The sequence below is a fragment of the Heteronotia binoei genome, chromosome 1 (assembly GCF_032191835.1).
Source record: "Heteronotia binoei isolate CCM8104 ecotype False Entrance Well chromosome 1, APGP_CSIRO_Hbin_v1, whole genome shotgun sequence".
Classification (NCBI taxonomy): Eukaryota; Metazoa; Chordata; class Lepidosauria; order Squamata; family Gekkonidae; genus Heteronotia; species Heteronotia binoei.
The window spans coordinates 204269370-204293772 of record NC_083223.1 but is presented as its reverse complement, the minus strand read 5'-3'; the positions used below and the strand labels follow the sequence as shown (position 1 = coordinate 204293772).

Below are 24403 nucleotides of genomic sequence, written 5' to 3'. Positions count from 1 at the left end.
AAAATGTCAACTGAGTATGTGGTGAAAAATTATAATTCCATGCCTGGAATTCTTAGGAAAATGACTGAAAATAATATTTTTATGTGACTTCACAAGGTACAGTCACATTTGGAATACTGCATTTAGGTTTTTGTCAATAAAGGTATTTACTGACTGTATTTGGGTTTGGTTGTGCAATCTTGAAAAATTATAGAACTGGAAAAAGGAAAACAAAATGATCAAGGGTTGAACCTTGATGCAGAAGAAAGTGGTTTGAGTGTTTTAGTTTAGAGAAGGGCAGCTAAGGTGGAATGTAATAAATGTTTATAACATTATTAATGGCATGGAGAAATTTCTATGGACATTAGAATTGAAGATTACTGTGTGAAACTGATTAGGAGAAAATGTAATCCTTCCAAGCAATTTTTTTTTGACCCAGGAAATCATGGGGAAAAAACTGGTTTACCAATTTAAAGCTTTCTACAGCCACCAAACTCCTGTTGAACAGCAGTGCCCTGAAGTCCCTCTCTCCCCTCCACACTGCCTTTCTTTCTTAATTTTTTAATTTTCAGTTTCAGTTTCATCAAAATGGTAAATGGGGTTCTTCTGTTCCCCCCTCCCTTCCTTAGAGACTCTCCCTGCTTTGAAATGGTGATGTGTGAAAAGTCTTATCTGAACCTTCTCAGCTCAGGCCCGGGAAAGGCCCAGGAGCCTGAAAGAGCATCAAGGCCAACAAGCTTAATCAGCATGAGAATGTATTGGTAACATCTATGTGTGAATGTACCCTGCACAATTTCCCTGCCCGTAGGAATGCCTTTGAAGTACTCCTTATATGCAATGTATCTACAGTATGTTTTCAGTCTTTTCAAGCCTGGGCTTAGGCCACAAGTATCCAGTACCAATAAACTAGTTTCTTTGTATTTACATCGACTCGTTATTGAATTGCAGACTTGACAAGTAGGAGCAGGTAAAAGCTCTGTCAAAGCTTCCCTCATGCTCACTGCCATATGGAAAAGCTCAAATTGAACTGTACTGCAGTTTTGGAAATGGGGTCATATTATCCTGCCAGCAGGATACACCTAGACATGTTTGAAGGCTTCCTCTGAACCTCATATTTTTCAAACTTGAAGGAGCCATGAAGCCTGGAACTCTAGATGACCCCTGGCTACCTGTTTTTTGAGATAATTGCTTCCACTGGTTCTTCAAATTTTGCAAGCCTCAGAGTGATCTTCTCAACCTCTCAACGTATCTGGGGTGGAGGAGGTACTTCAGATAATCCCAGCCACCTGTCCACTGAGTTGACTTTTGCACTGAACAGTTCACCTTTAGATTTTCCAAACCTCTGATTTGACCATCTCAACTTTACAGGGGGAAGTTTCTCTAGATGACCTATAGCCACCTGTGCACTGAACTGTTCACCTCTGACCCCTGGCCACCTGTTTCTGAGCTAATTGCATCCCTTTGTCCTTATTTGTTGTTCCACTATAATCATATTAGGTTTCAAAGTTGTAACAGTTAAAAAGAATTGTTTCCTTAAAAATAAACAGTTTTATAGATTCTCAACTGTATCTTCTGCTTTAAAACCGGTAGGGTCATTTTGACCCCATTTATGTTTTTGTAGACTTTTGACGTTTTCAGTGAGGGGTATTTTTTACCCCAATTCCAAATATTACTCTTCTTTGTCCTGCATTTCTGAAGGAAGTTATTCTTGAGGCCCGATTTTTTTTAAATAGCTAATGCCATGACTGAGAGAACTATCAGGTTTCCGTTACTTTTTGTTGTAATGTGGGGTCACTTTGATCCATATGCCAAAGTAGTTTACTTGGATTTTTTTCCTTGGGAAGGTTAAGACAGAAAAAAGTACTTTGTATTTCTCTAATGGACATACACACATATGGAATTCACTGCCACAGGATGTGATTAGAGCATTGAAAAAGGATGAGAAAAATACATGGATTATTGCTAGATATAACAGCTAAATTGAACCTTCAGGTTCAGAGGAAGCACATCTGAGAATACTAAATACTGAAAAGCAAATATCAGAAGCTTGCTGTTCCTTTTGTACATTTGCTAACTACTACTTTAAAAGATAGACACTTGGTCTAATCTAGCTAGTTCTTTCTTTATGTCCCCTTTGCCCCATTTCCCTTCCTGCTTCTGCAGTGCTTTATAATAATATTCTCACCCTCTCTGAGGAAGAAGGAGGAAAATGGTGTAAAAGTAATAGTGTAAGGGAATTTCTAGTGAATGATGCGTTAAGGAGAGACCCGAACCACTGTCAAGCGCGCTTATTTCTGTGACATAATGGGTTCTCAGACAAAGAGCAGGCCTCCCGCTCTTTACATCTATTGGAAATAGCACCTAATTTATTGTAGTTTTAAATTTTTATGTAACTGTTTTTAAATGTATTTATTAACTGTATTTTAAAATTGTTTTATACAAATCATGGTGTAGACCATGTCCTGTTAGCCACCCTGAGCCTGCTTCGGCGGGGAGGGCGGGATACAAATAAAATTTATTATTATTATTATTATTATTATTATTATTATTATTATTATAATTATTATTATTATTATTATTATTATTATTATTATTATTATTATTATTATTATTATTATTATTATTTATATATATATAACTTTACTCCATGGAATGGGCTGAAAAAGCGGAACTCCACAAGTTCCTAGACAAGAATTTAAAGCGGGGAATTAAATTCAGACCAGCTACGCCCCCCCCCCCCACTGCCCCCATACTCTTTAGGAAGAAGAAAGAAGGGGGGCTCAGGCTATGTACAGATTTTTGTGGGATCAATGCAATTTCCACCTCGAATGCATACCTCATACCTAATAAAGGATTTGTTAAGCACTGTGTCAGAGGGAAAGATTTTCACCAAACTGGATCTAAGAGACGCTTATTTCCGGGTGCGAATAAAGGAGGGGGATGAATGGAAGATGGCGTTTAACATGCCAATGGGACAATTCGAATACTTAGTCATGCCATTTGGATTACAAGGGGCCCCGGGGGGCTTTCATGAACTTTATAAATGAAGTCCTACGGAAATATTTGTACCGAGGGGTAGTGATGTACCTGGACGATATAATTATTTATTCAAAAGACCTCCCCTTACATGTGAAATTAGTGAGGGAAGTTTTAACAACCCTCTATGAAAACCAACTGTATGCAAAATTATCCAAGTGTGAGTTCCATAAGATCGAATTGGATTACTTAGGTTATCAAATGTCAGGGAGGGGCTTGGCAATGGACCCCGCCAAAATACAAGCGGTACTGGATTGGGAACCCCTGAGGACACGTAGGCAGCTTCAATCCTTCATCGGATTCGCAAACTTTTATTGTAATTTTATACAAGGATTCACACACACCATGCTCCCCTTGACGGACCTTAAGAGAAGCCATGTTGGATCAGGCCAACGGCCCATCAAGTCCAACACTCTGTGTCACACAGTGGCAAAAAATGTTATATACACACATACACTGTGGCTAATAGCCACTGATGGACCTGTGCTCCATATTTTTATCTAAACCCCTCTTGAAGGTGGCTATACTTGTGGCCGCCACCACCTCCTGTGGCAGTGAATTCCACATGTTAATCACCCTTTGGGTGAAGAAGTACTTCCTTTTATCCGTCTTAACCTGTCTGCTCAGCAATTTCATCGAATGCCCACGAATTCTTGTATTGTGAGAAAGGGAGAAAAGTACTTCTTTCTCTACTTTCTCCATTCCATGCATTATCTTGTAAACCTCTATCATGTCACCCCGCAGTCGACGTTTCTCCAAGCTAAAGAGTCCCAAGCGTTTCAACCTTTCTTCATAGGGAAAGTGCTCCAGCCCTTTAATCATTCTAGTTGCCCTTCTCTGCACCTTCTCTAAAGCTATAACGAAGGGGAAAGGTTCAGCGGCCAAAAGGCCAGGAGCAAAATTAAATTGGACAGAAAACTGTCAGGAAGCCTTTAACAAATTGAAAAGATTGTTCACCAGTGAACCTATTTTAATTCATCCCAATGAATTAAAACCCTTTGTGGTCCAATGTGACGCCAGTGATGTTGCTGTGGGGGCCATCCTCATGCAACCAGACGAGGGGGGGTCCCTAAAACCATGCGGATACATCTCTAAGAAATTCTCTCAAGATCAGAGGAATTGGTCAGTGTGGGACAAAGAAGTGTATGCTGTAACATTTGCTCTAAAAACATGGCGATCTTGGCTAGAAGGAGCGAGGGTCCCATTTAAAATATGGACAGATCATAAGAATCTGGAAGCTCTTACGGATCGCAGAAAATTGACTGAAAAACAGATCCGATGGGCGGGATTATTTGCGAAATTTGATTTTAAACTGAAACACATCCTGGGATCTAAGAATTTTCTAGCCAATGCATTATCCAGACTCCCCCAGCATAACAGCCAAAGGGAGGAAGTGATAGACTCACTCATCTCTCCCAGCCAGTTAGGGGGAGTGGTAACTACCGCTCCCAAGCAAAGAGCAAAAAACTGGAAGAGAAGTGGGGGTGGGGTGGGGGGTGAAAGACTGATTGCTGAAGTGGAAAAGGAAGCGGATGCGATACCCGAAGAGGTAAAGAAAGGGGAGGGTGGATTCTGGTACAAAGACAGTAAACTCTATGTGCCAGAAAGCCTCCGGAAAGAGGTGCTTCAAATGTGTCATGACATCAAGCTATCGGGGCACTTTGGGTATGTAAAAACTCTGCATCTGGTGAATAGACAATTTTGGTGGCCATTTATGAAAAAAGACATCTCTAATTATGTGGCTTCTTGTCCAATATGTTTGATGGCTAAGAGAAGGTGGAGAGCCCCCGGGATTATTACAACCACTGGAAACAGCCACCAGACCGTGGTCAATAGTCTCATTGGATTTTATTGTAGAACTTCCCCCTTCTCAGGGAAAGACCGTAATTCTTGTGGTAGTGGACTCTTTTTCTAAACAAGCCCACTTCATTCCCTGGTCTCAAATACCCACGGCTAAAAGACTAACCCAACTATTCTTCCGACATGTGGTGAAACTACATTAATTCCCAAATAAGCTAATTAGTGACCAAGGAGACCAGTTCATTGCCAACTTCTGGTGGGAGTTTTGTAAACTAACCAGGATTGAGCAGGGCTTGAGTTTCGCGTAACACCCCCAAATGGACGGCCAGACGGAATGGATAAACACACTGCTGGAGCAATACTTAAGATGCTTTGTAAACTATCAGCAATTGAACTGGGCAGAGTTACTGCCATTTGCCGAATATGGATATAATAACAGCAAACACAGCTCCACCAAGTCTTCCCCCTTTTTGGTAGTGAATGGGTATGAAGGAAAACCTTTTCCTCTATTGCCGGGGGGCACAATGCCTGCAATACCCTCAACTTTTCAGCAATGGTGGGGAAAATTGGGGAAGGCTTGGAACAACATCCAAGAAAATCTGGAATTGGCTAAAGAGAACTATAAAAAACATTACGATAAGTACCATTCTCCTCCTTGGGATTTTAAAGTGGGAGATACAGTGTTCCTCTCTACCAAGACCTTGCCTCTACCACAAACGTCTAAAAAACTGACATACAAGTTTCTGGGACCATTCCATATTAAACGAGTAATCAATAAAGTGACTATAGAACTTGAATTACCCAACTGTTTAGTAAGATACATCCAATCTTTCATTGCAGTTTACTTTGGAGGGATCCTGAAGTCATATCTTGGCACCCCCGACCCCAAGCTCCCGAGCCTATACCAGTGGGAGATCAGAATCACCATGAAGTAAATGAAATATTAGATACTATACTGAAGCGGGGTGTATTGTATTTTCTGATTAGATGGAAACATTTCTCAACAGCACACGATGAGTGGGTAATTAGTTCAAATGTGAGAGCGCCAGCGCTGATTAAACAATTCTATGCTAAATATCCTTCAAAACCCTGGAGAGGAGCTTAGGGAGGGCAGTATGTCAAGCGCGCTTATTTCTGTGACATAATGGGTTCTCAGACAAAGAGCAGGCCTCCCGCTCTTTAGTGCTCCCCCCTTATTTACAACCATGGGGCAAGTAATAATTCCATCTGGTCCAAGGATGTTTATGCTACAGCCTGGCTGGTACCACTTTCAAGTCGCCTCTCCCACAGGTTCACACAGACAACTCTTATTTTCTGCTAGAGAAGTGTGAGAATGGGAGATGTTTTTAGTAGCCTAAATTCCTTAGTAATAAAAGAGATAATGTTTAGCAACTTTTGAACCCGTGACTCAAGTATGCATCTGTAATGTAACCTTTGAAGATATCCTATATAGCAACTGTGTAACTCTGTATACGTCATTACTCCCAAGGCTTGTGTACTTGGTACAGCTTCTGAGTTTCTAAAATAAAACAGCTTTGATTTAAAACAAAAGACTGCTTATTGAGAAATATCAACGCTTGACAATGACAATGGTGAGCAGGTTACATCAAATCTGAGGTGGGATAGACTTTACCCATGTCAGATTGACTGGCCTATTTGGAGATTATCTTCCTTACATTTGTGTAGCCTTTGGGCATTGTCACTGCAGATATTTCAGCCTGTCTTTTTGGAGCACAGAAACGTCTTGTTGATCTCATGGTACACACTGATCAGATTAATTTTGGATATTCACTCATTAAAGTATATATTCACAACTTACCTGTGACAGGGTTTTAGTTCTGCTGCAGTGTAAGACCTTCTTCTAAAGGACACATGAGATGAGTCCATATGAACAGTTTTCTTTGTCAGTTCCATAGGGTCCCGAAGAGTGATTGTATAATTGCTTATATCACCATTCACTTTTGCTGGAGGATCCCAGCTGACCAAAATTAACCCCGAGGACCAAGGCTGCAGTCGAGGAGGTAACATTCCAGATGGTGCAGAGGGGTTTGTTCTAATTTTAGCTATTGGACTAGTTGTACTGCCTTGGCTATTGTTTGCAGTAACCAAATAGCTATATTCTATTCCTGGAGTTAGCATAAAGTCATGATAACGAGTATCCAGTCCAGAATAAACCAACACGTCATTTCTCTTCAGTTCATAACTTTGGATTTTACCATTTGGATAGGCAGGAGCCTTCCATGTGATTTCTATTGACTCTGAACCTGTCACTAGCAACTTGGGGGCTTCTATATTAAGTGGTGGGGCCTCCATTGTCCATACAGACTGAGGTTCACTAGCTGTGCAGCCTCCATTAGTACAAGCAACCAGTGTTGTGTCATATTTCGTGTAAGGCTGTAGATTCAACACTGTTCTGAATAAACTCTTTCCAACATAGATCTCATCACCATTTAATATTAGAATGTACTTGGTGATTTCACCATTTTGAATTTGGGGGGGTGACCAAGACATATTAATTTGGGTGGCACTGATAGCTTCCAGATAGGGAGGGTTCACTAATGCTGGAGCTGCTTCTAGAGTTCGTATGCTTGTAGGGTGACTGGTGGAGCAGCCTCCCATGGTACAAGCAGTTATTGCATAGTGGTAGACTGAATAGGGCAATAACTCTTCATCAGTGTAGTTGGAAACTGTGGCATCAAAGCTAAAAGGAAAGGGAACATCATTTCTCTGGAGTCTATATGATTGCAGAATACCATTGGGCTCCTCTGAGGGAGACCACAAAATCAATATTTTGTCAGGGCTTGCAGGTATATATTGCAAGATTGGTGCAGCCAAACCCTTTGGGGCAGCTTGACTGGTCTTTGCTGCAGACCATGAGCTATCTGTATAGCCTACTGAATTCCAGACACGTATTTTATATTCATATCTAGTCCATGGCTGCAAATGCTGAATGTTATACACAAATGAATTATTTCCTGTGTTATATTCTGTGAAAACAATTTTCTCTTCTCCTATTGTTGCATTGCTCCCTGAAGCATCTTCTTTGGTGCATCTGTGAATAACTTCATAGCATTTTATTTTTCCGTTTGAATTAATTGGTTTAGACCAACTTAGTTCAATGCTGGTTGCATTAACTGACTGGATTATAGGTGCCATTTGAGATGCAGGAGGGGCCTCATCTGTCCAGATTGGCTGGGGTGTAGAGCGAGTACAGCCAGCTCCAGTGCAAGCCTCGAGGACTAGAGTGTACAGAGTGAATGGCTCAAGGCGTCGAAAGAGGAATTGACGAGACAAACCACTGTATTCAAGGTTGTCATCATTGAAAATATTGTAGGTCTGAAAGGTAAAAAAACAGGTACTGTTAGAATCTGTACCTTGCCAGTGAACCAGTAGCAGGTCCAGGTTGGACATATTGATCAGCCTATCATAACTCACCAAGCCAAATGCAACTTGCCAGGCCACCACAGGCTTAGTAAACACCCTGTTTTTGTTGGCTAATTGGAACTAAAAAAAATTAGTTGTTTATATATGGATTGTAACCTGAATTTGATTTGTTTCATGCTATCTTCACCATGTGACAATCATTTGTTCCACAACCACCTTTGCAGTCACAAGAAATGTTAAAATAGTGTTTTGAATTTAATCATGAGAATCAACAGTCTCATTGATTCCACATATTGGGGAAGTTCAGTGCAATGAAATGAGGCTGGGTTTGGAAGACCAGGTTGCTGGATCCATAATATAATCATGAAATTCAGCTGGAAAAGGGGTGGCAAATTAGTTTTAAAAAGCAAACTCCCCCCTAAATAAGGTGACTTTTTGACTAGTTACTTTCTCCCACTCTAGTCTTTTTCAGAAGGCTGTTGTGAGGAACTTGGTGGTGGTGAGTAAACCCTTGATCTCTTTAGGTGAAGTTGTAGTTCTGTGACAGAAGAGACTCCCAATTTGGCTGGGAATAAGACCTCACATGGTCATGGCTAAGAATTGTCAAAAGCTCCTGAGAGCCAGGAAAGTTATGGATCAAACCAGATATGACAAATCCTTCTGTATTTTTTTCATACATATGCCTGTTCAAATGCAAAAATGGAGATGGAAGCTGTTGTTGTTATTATTATTTTATTATTATTATTTTATTTTTACAGAAAACAGAAAGCATTATGTGTGAAAAGCACTGCCTTCTTCTCCACTTTGCTGTGCTCTGTTCTAAACCAGGAAGTAAGCTGGGATAGAAGAAAAATGAAAAAAACAGATTACACCAATCTAACAGGAGGGCCTGGCGTGACTTTGTCCACGGGGTTGCAAAGAGTTGGACTCGACTGTGTGACTGAACAGCAAGGCAGGAAAGGAGACAGGCGTTTCCTGTATGTTGTCATCTAGAATAGACCTAACTCCCAATTTTCTTATGAATAGATAACAGGTGTATGCTACCATCATATCTCACTTTCCCCTAGGTAAACTATTGGGTAGCACATGCCAAGGGTTGACAATAGTTAAATTTGCATCTAATTCTGAAGTAGGCCCCTAGCATTCAGATTTAAAAACAAACAAACAAACTGCACAATGTGGCCAGGTACTGACTAGGGCAATGTGCCTGTAAACTTGGGGGATCCATGTTTTCAGAAAAACATTTTAAAAAGCAAAGGACAAAAGGGGAGGGAAGCAAAGAAATTAATGTAAAATACTTGAAGTGTTAAGATCTTACAAGACTACCTAATGAGGTTTTGGCAGCCTAGGCAACCATAGACAATATCACTGTTTGTTTGACTAGGCAACTTAAAATGGATGCTGAGATCTTCTGTGATAGTCTCATGAGATGTCACTGGTCATTTAATCTATAAAGCTGAAATATGGAGAGGAAGAAAGAATTGGCAAGCATGAAAATCAGAAGGGGGGAAAAAGATCAGAAGGCACTGCCAGAAAAGAAGGGAAATGGAGTTAAAGAGTGGGAAATAGGGGGTTGGACTAGATGACCCTGGAAGTCCCTTCCATGATTCTATGACCAGAGTCCCTGTGAGTCTCATGAGTTGAGGCCTCCATACCCAAGTCTGCTTCAAAGGTGGATGTTGACATGGGTTGGCATCCAAGGGCCCCCTTCTCTCAGGAAAATTCCATTGGTAGGCTGTTAGCCACAAAGGCTAGAAAGGAACCTCCACACTCCCTTAAAATTGAAACAACTGAGACCAAACTGCATGGCTAAGTTTCTGGTAGGTGAGTCCTCACTCTTTATCTGTCTCCATGCTCCAGCAGCCTTTCCCATATACCCCAAGATTGCTCTTTCAAAGCCAGATAAATAGTTGCTTCTGGAAAATATGTGGTTTCTAGAGCTTGAACTGTATGTGCTATGGATTTCACTTACCTGGCTTCCTAAAGTGAGTATGAAGGTAATCCCTTGAGAGAGACCCTTCCCTTTTTCATGGGATACTGCCAACATTACTGGTTGTACTTCCCTTTGAATTTGTTCTGGTTTACCAGAATGTTACAACAAACCTTTATTCATCTTTCAAAAGATTATGAACAGTCAAATTGATGACCATGCATTTAGTGCAAATGTTCCACTTTGAGAAAATATAATTCCATAATTTGGATTACCTTAATTATACCATTGGGTTTAGATGGTTCTGCCCATTTAAGTAACAATGCCCTGCCATTCTCTTTCTTTTCCACAGTGAAGTTGCTCAAGGCACTTGGGGATGCTTCCAGCGTGTGCACTGAAGTCCAGGGACTCGAAACTTGCCCAGCATTGTTGACAGCAACAATATGAATATGGTAGGTTGTAAATGGCTTCAAACCAAACAAGTGAGTTTGATGCACTGTTCCCTGCAGCAGAAGTATTATTATTGTTGTTAAAATTTATAACCTGCCCTCCTCAAAGGGCAGTGTACATCATAGTAAACAATTAAAACAGTGAATAAATTAGTAATAACTAAGCATATAAAACAATGTACAATACAACATACAGTATAAATACTGTACACAATATACAGTATTGTATACCTGCCTCTGCTTAGTAACCCTGGGATTCCTTGGTGGTCTTCCAGCCAAGTACTAGCCTGGGCCATCTAGGTCAGGGCAACCAAAACTTTTGGAGGAACTTTAAAAGACAGAGCAGAATCTTTCACTAGGATTACATCACTTTTCCTCATCCAAATTAAAAATTTTCCCTTATGTCCTTAGTACAAACAGTACCAATGGTATGGCTTTACTGTATGGGCTGTTCTTAAACCCTATGCTGAAATAAACAGTGTGCAGACCTAAAAAAATAAGTGTGTGGGGGGGGGGGCAGGGGAGAAAACAACCTTTTTAAAAAGGTGCATAAAATGATAAACATAAGCTGATGTGAGAAAGTTTTTGCTCATGGCACAAGCAGCCAGTGCAAAGCTTAACTTGCAATCATACACAGCAGGGCAGGGAAGGAAGGAGCCCTCTTATGCTCCTTATTAAACCTCTTATATAGCTACAATACACCAGCCACACAAAGCTTAGTTCCCAATGTGCAGTTGTTTCCTAATCCACAAAATGTATTCAGCCACAAGCTGCATTTTGGTTAAATGACTTTTTTTTTATAACAATCCAGAGTTGGACATAAATCTCTCCCTTTTTGTAGTATTTTAGCACTTAACACTGTTGCCATTAGGCAATGATATTATATGAAGGGGTAGGTTTCATCATTTTTTGTCATGTTTGTCTGCAGTCATTTAAGCAAAATCTGTTGGACTGGGACTTTTTTTTGGGAGGGGGGGGTGATAAGTAATTCAGTTTCCTCTATGAAACAAACAAGTCAGAAGTTAGTTCCTTAGTTTTGCACTTAGTGGTCAAAAGCCAGAACTTCTAATCTTTTAAATATTTAAATATCTGTTAAGGTCCTAGACTCAGAAACATTTTTTCCACCAGGAAAAATAATTTCTTTTTTTAAAATATTAAAAGTTAGATGATAAATATTTAAATAGTTATTTCCTCACAACAATGAGTTTTCCTTTTAGATAAATATAGCGCAGCATTCGATGTCCATTCTGAATATTAAAACTCAACATGCTTCTACTACAGATTATAAATATACTTTTCAATGACAGTTATCCTCCCCACTCCAGTTGAACAGGGCAAACACTGGTGAGATTAATAATGGAAAGGTGAGGGAAAGTATAGCTATTTGTGAGGAATTTCCAGATATCCATACTAACAAAAACTTGCGTTTATCCCACTCAGTACCTGTAAAAAACACTTTATTAATGAAGTATTTTGGTCAAACAGACAATGATTTTGTCATAGTTGTGAATAACTAGTGAGATATATTTGATCAGACTATTTACAGACCATAATCAATATGGAATTGTATTAAGGTGTATTGTTTACCAGTGTACTGTTTACCATTGTACTACAATCCAGGGATGGCATCAAAAGTCTCTAATGATGACTCTCCATGTTAATTCTTGTGGGGTCAAATAGACCATCTGGCACTTGTACACTTAACTCCTTAACTCAAAATCTTATCTTGAATTTCAAAAATATGGTCCCAAATGACTAAAATTGCTTCACTGTGCCATTAAATGACAGTTTTAATTACACTGGGGATATTTAGAGTTGTCAGTTCTACAGTCTCTATTGTGTTTCCCCCGGTTCACAGAGATTGGGATCTTAATTGATTCCAATGCCATTTTAATAAAAGTTCAAATCAATAAAAGTTTGCACTCACTATGTGTGTGACTGTATTATAGAATGATCAACCACTTTTTAAAGAGAGCCAGTTTGGTGTAGTGGTTAAGTGTACAGACTCCTGTCTGGGAGAACCAGGTTTGATTCCTCAGTCCACTTGCAACTGCTGGAAAGGCCTTGGGTCAGCCATAGCTCTCACAGAGCTGTCCTTGAAAGGGCAGCTTCTGTGAGAGCTCTCTCAGCCCCACTTACCTCACAGGGTGTCTGTTGTGCGGGAGGAAGGTAAAGGAGATTGTAAACCACTCTGAGATTCAAAGTGAAGGGTGGGGTATAAATCCAATTTCTTTTTCTAAAGGCCACTACTTGGAGTATGAAGTGCATTAGATGGGTGGTGGTGGTGGTATTTAATCTATTTTTAAACATGTTAAAAATATTTCTTAGATAAAAACAGAGTAGAATTAACATATGTAAGAAATCACCTCAAACAAATTGGGTTTTTTTTTAGTTGGTTAATATATTTAGATAGATAGATTCTTTTGTCACAAGAAATGAGAAAAGCACATGGGGTATGAAGAAAAAAATGTATCTTGTTAATAATGGCTCAATTATAGTTTACTTCAGTATGGAGAATTTCATTCAGCCCCTAGATGGCAATACTATCAAACAATTTTTGTACCACGAGTACTTAATGATTAACAACCGGCGTTCACTCATCCAACATACTCAAGGAAGTCATTAAAAAAATAACAAAAATGATTTCATTATAAATTCTTTTAATAAACATTTATAGCTTAGATCCTTGAAAGTGGAAGCATTCAAATTGCCATAGCTAAAGGGAACTTGTACAGCCCAATGCAAAATTATGGACTGTGGGTTAAAGTACGGAGCTCAAATTGAAGTTCATGCTTGGCATAAAAATATGGCATCAGGAATTATGCTGCACAAAATATGATTAAAATTAGCTTTAGTATTTGATGCAGTCTGTATTAACTGTTTTTTTTTTATGAAGACAGTTATCTATTAAGTTTCAACAACCAAACTTCTAAAAGCCTACAATTTATGCCCAAACATTTAGTAGCAGAGATGGGGGTGGACATTCAAATTTAAATGACTGCTTTTGATCTATTACACAGAGCCTTGGAGATGGAGGCAAACATAGTATATATGCATCAGATGTAAAAAAACCCCAAAACATTAATACCCTCAGTTGTATTTGTATGTCAGTGTATAGATGGAACAATCAAGAACAGCATTTCAGAGGAACTCTGCTACAAAATGAATTCTAAACCCTGCTACCAAGAGAATTGCATTGCTTGCGCCGATAATTCCCTACTGGAGTCTTAAGCAAGTACAAGAAAATTCATTAGACAGTCTCATCTCTGAGACTCTCTGAAGAGGTAGAAAGGCTTCCAGTGGTTTGAAAGGCAGATCCCAACAATAAGTTTAGATATGGAATATAGTATCACCTAAAGGGGCTGATCTATGAAGCACTGACTCTTCTTCTGTTCTCCATGTTCCATACCCTATTTAGTCCAGCAGCTGCAGATGCTCCTGCTTTCCTAACACTTATCCTTTGTCCTTTTTTATTGCTTCCTCAAATTACACTGGCTGTCAAGTCATTATCCTTTGATTTCCTTTCAGTCAGGGCTTTTTTTTTGTAGAAAAAGCCCAGCAGGAACTCATCATATTAGGCCACACACCCTGACATCACCAGAAGTGTGGTCATCCAGCCACGCCCACCTCATAGAGTTGTTGGTGATAGATGCTGGAAGTTCTAGAGAGAGTAAAGACACTACAGTCACTGCAGCAGACAAACATCACGTGTGCCTTAGCTTTAAAGAGGTTTCCAACAGTTACCAGAGGTTGCAATGTTGCTGATTTTTTAAATGGAGGAAACAGAACACTGAGAAACTGAGGACTGTGTGCATTTACATTTCTGAACATACTCTGAGGAATAAAGGAAGCTGACAAATACAAAACCATAGAAGGCTTTTCATACACCTTCAAAAAGTGGGAAATTTATTATAATGCAAAAATATAAAAAAGGGAAACATGTTTCATTAAAAATCATAAGCCCCCCCCCCTCCAGAAAATCTGGCTCTTTGACTCAATGGTAAGGATTCTAAGAACACTCTAGCAATTGTGGAATTCATCTCAATCCTTTTAGCACTTTCATAAAAAAATGAAATAAGTGTCTTTTGCTGCTCAAGATTCTGGAATCAATGGGCTTCTAAGGGTGCAAAAGGAAAGGAAATCATAAGGCACTAATACTGGTGGAAAAGACAAATATATATGAAAGAAAATGAAACCTGAGGGGGGAAATTAATATTTCTAAAACAATTATTTGAATATTTGAAACCGTTTTCAAAGGCTGAATACCATTAGGATGCTCACTCAGGAAGTAAAGGGGTACATGAAGGAGACATCTAAATATAACATTTAAAAGGAGATAACATTCACAAGGAGACTACAAACCCCAAAGCAAGCCACAATTTTGGAGAAAGCAGGCTTGGAGAGGGCAGGCACTTCAAGAGACAGTCCCCTAAGTGCCTGCCTTCTCTCCAAGCCAGCAGGAATACCATTCCTGTGCATTCCGACTCAAAAAATGCCCTGCTTTCAGTGCTTGACTCTCTGAATCTATACATTCTCCCCATCACCTTCTGAAAAGCACATTTTTGCTTCAAATGGGGGGACTTAGTAGTTTTGCATACATATGGGAATTATTGCCCTTAGTGGATAATGTTGGGAGTTTTCAGAGTTCTGAGAGCAGATTTTGCCAAAGCTGTTGGCTCTCTACTGGTGCTTTCTTGTAGCAGCCCTGAAAGCCCCCGTGCAGCTCCAAAAGGAGTATGAACAATCCATACACATAGAACTTGACAGTTTATCTAAATCTAACTTACTCCTTAGGCTTAATGCAGCATTACTTCCCAACATACCTTTTAAGGACTAATTATTCTAAAGGTGAAGAAAATGCAACAAAGCATTCTTTTTCTTTCTCTTGTACCTTGAATGAAGTACACCCATAACCCCCCCAACTCCAAGGCAACCCAAGCTACAGCATGGTTTTTTGTGCTTATGCATCATATTGACAAGGATAAAAGATATAATACTATTCAAGCACTTTTTCAATTATTGATATTAAAAACTAAGATGAATAATTTGCTCTATGTTCTTTGTTATCTATCCTTAGGGCAAGGAGAGACTGAGTAAAACTGTTTCATACCTTCAAACTGCATACTTCTAGCCTACCCACCCCAATTAATGAAGATGAGTCACTTAAACTTTGGAAACAATTAACATCTCCTTTCAGAGAAGGTGAAAAGGAGAAGCATCCCAGAAGACTACAAACCTTTCAGTGCCGCTCATGGGTACGGTCAAAACTATCCAGCCTTTAATACCCTGACAAGTTTATATCTTTTCCTATGATTGTCTTTGACTACTTGAAATGCCCCAGTGGTGGAAAGAGGGTCAAGAGGTTGGTGTAGGTTGAAAAGGATCAAAAATTAGCATTGATTTGTGGTTGTCAATAACACTCCAGCTGGGTAGACTCCCTGCGCAAATGTTTAAACAGCACAAAGCTACACAAATGCGTCATCTTTGAATCTATTGATCTGGTGATCCAGCAGTTTCCACGATTGTCACTCTGGGCTTTGCATTCTTTTTATAAGCTCTCCAGACATGGTCTGGTGTTTCCTTCCTGAATGCAGGAAAGGATCTGAACAATATTAGCTGTATTAGAAGAGTTGTTGTGGCATCTAAGAGCTGATGGACAGGTAATATGGCTATTTATCACTTCATTGGGAGTAATCATCAGGGCAAAGAGTGCCATTAATCAGAGACATTAAGACTGCTTCCAGTGCTCCAGAAGAACATTCATTTTCCATCCCTTTATTCTCTCTTTATATTTCATCTTCTGTTTTAGCAGAGATGATGTTTTAAGATTGGAATGGGGGAAGTTTTAAGATTGGAATGGCTGCATCTGAGGGTTGGGGTTTATGGGGGAACAAGATCAGTATGCTCATCCCTAATGTACCTGCATAATGCCTGCATTACACAAGTCTACAGATAGTGAAAACCAAACTTTTTTCAATTTTCCCTTCAGCCATTTATTTTACCACTTTTGCTGTTCTGATAGGGATGCCAGTCCACAGGAGGGGACGGGGGATGCTCCAGTTTTGCAAGCTCTGTCAGACATATCTACTACATCACTCTTCACCTGTCAAAAAGTCAAATCATGGCTCCATCTAGTTCAGTATTGTTTATTCTAACCAACCACACCTTACCATGCTCTTTGGTAGAGAATGCTCTTTCCTACCACAGCACACAAAACCTCTTACCTGCAGATGCCAGGGATTGAATATGCATGTTGAGGCATGTGATCTGAGTCATGATCACTCTCCACCTGTCATGATGATGGGAAGCTATAGATCTCAGAATCAAAGTAGACATTAGGTTTTCTTCACTTTTTTACACTTGTTTCTTCATATTTCCTGCAGAGCAGCTGCAGATAACTTTTTAAAAAGAAGAGCCCAAATGTCAGACTGGTGCTGCATGAGAGGAAGGGCAGTTGTCGCACACCAGTTTTACTGCTCCATATGCACAGATATTTCATGAAATACTAGGGTTACCAGGTCCTGCCTCATCATCGGTGGTGAACTTTGGGGGCATTCGTGGAGGGAATGATGATGTAAAAAAAAAAGTGATGTCATCATGTTAGGGATGCAGTCCCATGGGAGGAGCCACCAGTGTCAGTTTGCAAGAATCATTTAAAGGGAACCTTCCCTTTAAATTGTTTTTGCAAGTGGGCACCCTGGTGCCCCACACACCTGAACTCCAAGCAGCTAATTTGCTTATTGGAATTCAGGCACAGGTGGACCCTTCTTGCAAAAAGCATTTAAAGAGAGCCTTTAAAAGCTTTTAGCAGGAAGACACACCGGCACTCTTCATGCATGAACTCTAAGCTGTGAATTTGCTGCTTGGAATTCAAGTGCAGGCAGCCCCCACTGCTAGTGCCACACACACCTGAACTCAGTGTGAGCACCTGGCCCATCAATCAGCTGGAAGGCCCTTTAAATCTTGCAGGAGGGGAGGGAGGAGGGGTGGCTACTGGCTGCACACCTGAATTCTAACTGGCAAATTCACTATGTGGAGTTCAGGTGTGTCCGGTGCGTGCAGCAAGGCTGCCCACACATGAATTTCAAGCAATGAATTAGCTGCTTTGAATGTAGGATTGCAGGGCACTGGAATGGCAACTTGCAAAAAGCATTTAAAGGGTCCCTTTAAAGGCTTTTTACAAACAGGGGCCACACATGCCTGAATACCAAGCAGCAAATTCACCACTTGAGTTCAGGTAGCTCACAAAGTAGAATTTTTGCTCACAAGACTCCACAGTTTAGACCAGGGGTTTCAAATATCCAGCCTGTGGACCAGAACTGGCCTGCCCAGAGCTTTAATCAGGCTTGAGGGACTTTTTTCTCCCCTCTCCTTCTTCTGTCCTCACTCTTTGAAGCTCCAAGGCTGAGAAAGTTCCCTGCAGCAGGAAGCAAAACTACAAGGAAAACTTGGAATGGATTTTCCATTAAGGTCTCTGTGCCCAGATAGATACGACGCAGAGACCTTAATGGAAAATCCATTCCACATTTTCCTTGTAACTTTGTGCTACAATGTGTTTCAATGGAGTGGAGATCAGTTTCACTTTCAGTGTTTCCGTAGCCAGCTGGAGTTGTATCCTTGCAAATAAAGGGTTGATGCTTTGAGTCAGCTTGTCTCTGCTGAATGAATCTGACCTAGTGAGTACTCTAACCTGGAAACCACAGTCAAAGGGGGATATTACACTGGAGAATCATTACCAATCTGAGTAGACCTGGTGGGAGAAGAAGCTTGTAATGCCATCTCATTGTTTTCCCAGGCTCAGAGCATTTTGTATTTTAGTTTCTGCTGTGATCCTTGTGTTTTTTCTTGATGTTTTATTTTTAAAAATTCTATTGCCAAATCCCACTATTTCCCCACCTTTCTATCTTAAACAAAACACTGCAAGAATTGTAGGCATATTTGTACTTTAACTTAAAAATAATATCTGTGATTGTATTTGTAACGCTTATATTTCCGTTACCTCACATTATATCTTATGATGCACATGGCCTGGCCCACAAACTCCCATTTGTGTCAGATCCGGCCCTACTAACAAATGAGTCTGACGCCCTGGCTTAGCAGGAGCATTAGCTCTTCACCGTCTGTAAGAGACATGTGGAATGCAAGCATTATGCAGATACATTAAGGATGAGCATACTGATCCTTTCCCTCTGAAACCCCCAGCCCTCAGATTCAGATTTGGCTCTTTATGTTCTTATAGATGGATTCTTTAATACAAGACTATTGGCCATAGGTCCACACAGTTGGCTTCTATCTACTGAAACACAGCCCCTGGCACTCTGGTATACATCTCTAAAAAAATTTGGCTTGGCGGAAATTTTGTTGAAATCCTAGATGAATTATGCCTCTGTCAAGACACATATCTGCTGCATCACTTCTCACTTGTCACTGCCCTTTCCATTTCCCACAAACATTGAACCAGGCAGCAAGGCACCAATATTACTATGAAAGTGGAAGGGTTCTGGCTACTCCTGAACATCAGAATCACCTTTGATTTAATTGGCACACTTACTATAAATGGGCATCTTTCAGGTTGGATCTTGGTGACTATATTTCCAATGGAACATCCCTGATTTACATCTGCAGCCCCTATTTTGTGGGGCAATGAATGTACAACTCAGCATGTGAGTGCATTGGGGTAGGAATGTTTCACACATATGGCAGTCATATACATAGAAGTGTGCATGCATTACGTTTCTTTCTTTCCCAAGTTAAAGCATTGCAGAGAGCAGTCTGATGATTGTTATGACCCTGGTTCATAACTGATTTTTATCAGAGAGTCATACTATGAATTGAACACAGTCTAGCAACACTGCCTCTGCACTCACTTCCTTATGAACCAAAGCTTGAGATATGGCCAAAGAACTCTTCATGCAACAGTGGCTTTTGCAAAGCCATTCACCATATTATAGACAATAGCTGGTCATCAAGATACAATCAAAAAATTTTCTGTCTCCTTCACAAAGAGGGACAAACAGCAAACGCTTTAAATGTGGATTTATAAATAGAAGCAACCAGGATTGGGCCTTCTATATTTCCCCCCAACTTCCATGTTTTTAGCTGAAGTTATGTACAAATGTTGGGAATACGAACACTGGGTATCATTCTGCTCCTTCTGTGTCTTAAATGTCAGCATAATCACCACATAATAAGGAATTCTGCCCATGTGAACCACAATACAAGGAAAACTGAAAGGGAAGTACTGAGCAGCTTTGAAAAGTAAAGGAATATGCAGACAAAACCTTAGAATTTATTTTGGGGAGGACAGGGTTTTTTTATAGCAGGAACTCCTTTGCATATTAGGCCACACACTGTAAGCCAAAATGCCTCAAAATGATGTTGGGGAATTGTCAGGTGGGCACCTGGCTCACTCAGGATCTTTTTACCTGTGTATACAGGATTACCACATCCAGAAAAGTGATGCTTAAAACATTAGGGACTCTAATTAAGTAAAACAATTAAAATTTATTAAGAAAAATATAGGCTTCCATACAAGATACAATATTCATAAATCATTCATACAGTCCTAGGAAATATAGATAGGGAAACACATAGGTAGATGAACAGGGTGATATTTACCTATCGTAGTCTTCAAGGAAGGCTCCAATGGTGACAAGTGAGGAAGTGGGAGGGGACCCGAAACTGATCAGGAATTGGGGATGGATCTATGCAGCAGAAGTTGGGATACTGATAGAAGCACGCCTGTGGGTAGCTAGTCCACAGATTGTAAGGACTCTCTTGAGCCCTTAGGGGATGGGAGGTACAAGGGAGGAGGAAGGTGGTCAGCTGGTGCATGATCTCACAAAAAGGGGAGGTTTCACAGTGACCATAACAGCTGAACTATTGCGACAACCAATAGAAAGTTCATTGGTGGCACCTAATTGGGTGCTTGCTCTTGACCAATGGGCTTGCCTGGATCCTAGATACCTGAGTGAACTTTCAGTTTGAAATGGACCAGGGGGAGGCTCCAAAATGACAGTTGGGGAGAAGACTAGAGAGATTACTTGGGTGGGGAGATGCTTATTACTAATGGACTTATCTAAAAGAGTGACAATAGAGAGTCAAATCATGGCCTAGGTAACACCCAGTTTGTACAAAGGAACTTGGCTCTGGCTGAAGATGGTCTTCCTCTTCTTCTGTCTTCTCCTTGGCACTAGTCTTTGTCTTGAGTTCCATCAAGATTGGAACCATCTAAACTGGCAGAACCAGCGCCAAACAAGTTTACTGCTGCCAGATTTATTCTATGTAATGAATTATGTATTTTAAATATTTTAACTTAATTAACTGGTTTTTATGTTTAATTTCTTTAATTGTTAAATTTTAAAGTTTTATCCTTTGTTAAATATGTGAAATGTTGTTAGCCGCCCTGAGCCGCCTAGGCGGGGAGGGCGGGATATAAATGTAAATATAAATAAATATAAATAAAAATATAAATAAATCAAACAAAGAAAGTGGCGGTTGGATGATTAACCACTACTGGGGTGGGTAGGTTGCTTGCAGGCATAGGTGACATCTGGCGTGTACGTGAGCCGTCCGCTTCGCTGGAATGGAGTCAAGCCTGGTAGGAAGATGGCTGCTTGTGGTGTTAGCCCTCCACGGTGGATTCCATGGTCAGAACTTCAAAACCGTTCGCCTGGATAGCTCCTGGCAGCGCAGTCTCTTCCGTTCCATGGCTGAGATGGATGTCATACGGAATGACGGGAAGTCTTCCGTGTCCCTGGTGGGCACTCTTATACCGGTCTTGAGTGCCTTTGTAGCGTTATGGCTGCTAGTACTGCATAAGTCCCTTTTGCTCCAGGATAGGTTTACCCACACTCTCTGGCCAGATGTGTGCGAGTCACTTCTCCAGGTGCTCTGGCAACCAAGCTGGTGATCATGATGTTCTATAAGGGGGTTTTTCCTCACAACACCCCTGATGTAGCTAGGCTTCCCCATCCCCAGGTCCCAGAGGGGGATTCCCCGGTTTTACAGGCTTCCCCCGACCCCCTAGCCAGCTGGCTGGCAGGGGAAGCTCCTCCCCCCCCCCCAGTCCACCATATAGCTTTAGATCTTGGGCAGGACCTGCAAACAGGTCCGGTTTTAAAATGTGTGTGTGTCTTTAAATTGGAGCAGGAAGTACTTCACAGGGAAGGGTTAGAAACAGCAGACCTTGCATCCGGGATCTTGGTGAACAATATTGCCGTAGAAGCGGTTTTATGGTCGGATCACCTGGCCCTTAAGGCCCGTATGGGGACGCCGCCCCAACCCTGTATGGGCGGAGAGCCTATTTTGGCTCGCCCTCGGGGCTTGATGGACCCAGAATGGTTCCAAATGGCCCTGAGGGACCCCTGGCCCACTGGCAATTCCCTCGATGACCTGGTGGATATCTGGCAAGGCCAGCTGTCCAGGGCTATCGACGAAATTGTACCCCGGCGTCCTCTGCGCCCTCGTATGGTACACCTTGGAGTTGCGCCAGCTGAAACAAGGGCTCAGACAACTAGAGAGGCAGTGGAGGCATACTCGGGACGAAGCAACGAGAACATCCTATAGAACGTTTATGAAGTCTTACGAGATGGCAGTCAAGGCTGCAAAGAAAGATTACTTTGCAACCAAGATTGCATCTGCAAACTCGCGCCCAGCACAATTATTTAGAATAATTGGGGACCTTATAACACTGCCACAAGGCAAACCAAATGTTAGAGAATCAGAAATAGGCTGTGAGGCATTTGCGAGATATTTTGCAGATAAAATCTCATTGCTCCGCTAAGACCTGCCTACCACATTGGATACAGTGAGTGAAATTGAGGCTCCGTGCCTGTCTTCGGGCTTAGTGCTGGACCACTTCGACCCACTCAGCCTGGAAGAAGTCGACAGAGTCCTCTCCGCTGCTCGCCCGACAACATGTGATCTGGACCCTTGCCCCTTTTGGCTGATTAAATCTTGCCAGAGGGAGCTTAGATGTCCTTTACGGGACATCATAAACAGATCCCTCCTAGAGGGGCATTTTCCAACACCTCTGAAAGAGGCCTTGGTCCGCCCTCTCCTGAAAAAAGCTACAGCAGACCCGGCCGAATTGGCGAACTATCGTCCGGTGTCCAATTTACCGTTTTTAGGTAAAATTATTGAGAGGGCTGTGGCGTTGCAGCTACAGAGGTTTCTGGATGACGCTTCTGTCCTAGACCCATGCTGGCTTCCAGCCGGGCCATGGGACAGAGACGGTGTTGGTTGCCTTAGTGGATGACCTCCAGCGGCAACTGGATCGAGGCGGCATTGCGGTGCTGATGCTGTTAGACCTGTCGGCTGCATTTGATACAGTCGACCATCAGCTACTGATGCGCCGCCTCGCCGACATTGGGGTTGAGGGGCTGGCCTTGCAATGGCTTTCCTCCTTTCTCCTGGTTCGGGGACAGAGGGTGGCTATTGGGAGTGAGTGGTCCCGGAGGCGCACACTGGATTGTGGGGTGCCTCAGGGAGCAGTTCTCTCCCCGATGTTGTTCAACATCTATATGCGCCCCCTTGCCCAGATTGCTCGGCGGTTTGGGCTAGGTTGCCATCAATATGCAGATGACACCCAGCTCTATCTACTAATGGATGGCCGGCCCGACTCCGCCCCAGGGAATCTCGACCGGGCTTTACAGGCTGTTGCGACGTGGCTTAGGCTGAGTGGGCTGAAGCTGAATCCAGTGAAGACAGAGGTCCTTTGTGTGGGTTGCGGCGCTCTGGGAGGGGAAATAGCTCTCCCGGCTTTCGATGGTGCGCCATTGAAAGCAGCGCGCCAGGTAAAGAGCCTGGGTGTTTTACTGGAGCCTTCATTATCAATGGAGGCCCAGATAGCAGCCACTGCCAAGACAGCATTCTTCCATCTGAGGCGGGCAAGGCAGTTGGCCCCCTTCCTTGAGCGCCGGGACCTCGGAACAGTGATCCACGCAACGGTCACCTCAAGATTGGACTACTGTAATGCCCTCTACTTGGGGCTACCTATGTGCCGGACCCGGAAGCTGCAGCTAGTGCAGAACGCGGTGGCCAGGCTGCTGTTGGGACTCTCGAAATGGGAACATATACGGCCAGGGCTACGGGAACTGCACTGGCTGCCGATTATACACCGGGTCCAGTACAAAGTGTTGGTCACTACCTTTAAAGCCTTATATGGCCGAGGACCCGCCTACCTGAGGGACCGTCTTTTCCCATATGAACCCCAGAGAGCACTGAGGTCAGCCGGGAAAAATCTAATGACTATTCCTGGGCCGAAAGAGATCAAACATCAGAACACTAGAGCACGGGCCTTTTCAATCGCGGCCCCTGCCCTATGGAACCAACTTCCTGAGGAGGTGCGGGCCCTGCGGAACCTCAATCAGTTCCGCAGGGCCTGCAAGACCACTCTCTTTAAAATTGCGTACTCGGACTGCTAAAGAAAGCTGTTAATTAAGGATCCGCCAATGCGGCCCTAAAGACCTATACCGCTGTGTATAAACTGGCAGAACTAGCGTCAAACACCATCAGCACTGTCAGACCAAGTTATTTAACTGTATTGACTGGTTTTTAATGTTGTTAAATTTAATGTTTTTATATTGTTAAATGTAAAGGTTTTATCTATTATTGTATGTTTTTATGAAATGTTGTTAGCCACCCTGAGCCTGCCGAGGTGGGGAGGGCGGGATACAAATAAAATTTATTATTATTATTATTATTAGAGTGCAACCCCTGCATTTTGTTTTGCTTTTGTTTCAGACAATGAGTGTGTGTGTAAAAGAGCAGCGTAGCCCCTGTACTTTCCAGACCTCATTGTGGAGGCACCAGAGACTTCTGC

At 41.8% G+C, this 24403-nt stretch overlaps 1 protein-coding gene across 1 annotated transcript in view; it reads right to left on the bottom strand.

Annotated features, from left to right (window-relative positions):
* The window catches only part of USH2A (usherin), a 1244521-nt gene that overhangs the window by 92032 nt on the left and 1128086 nt on the right, over positions 1 to 24403 (bottom strand). Inside the window, exons 62-63 of the mRNA XM_060246775.1 lie at positions 10405 to 10632; positions 6635 to 8151 (exon numbers count right to left, since the gene is read on the bottom strand). Coding sequence (XP_060102758.1) covers positions 6635 to 8151; positions 10405 to 10632 — 1745 coding nt within the window. The remainder of the gene's footprint in view (positions 1 to 6634; positions 8152 to 10404; positions 10633 to 24403) is intronic.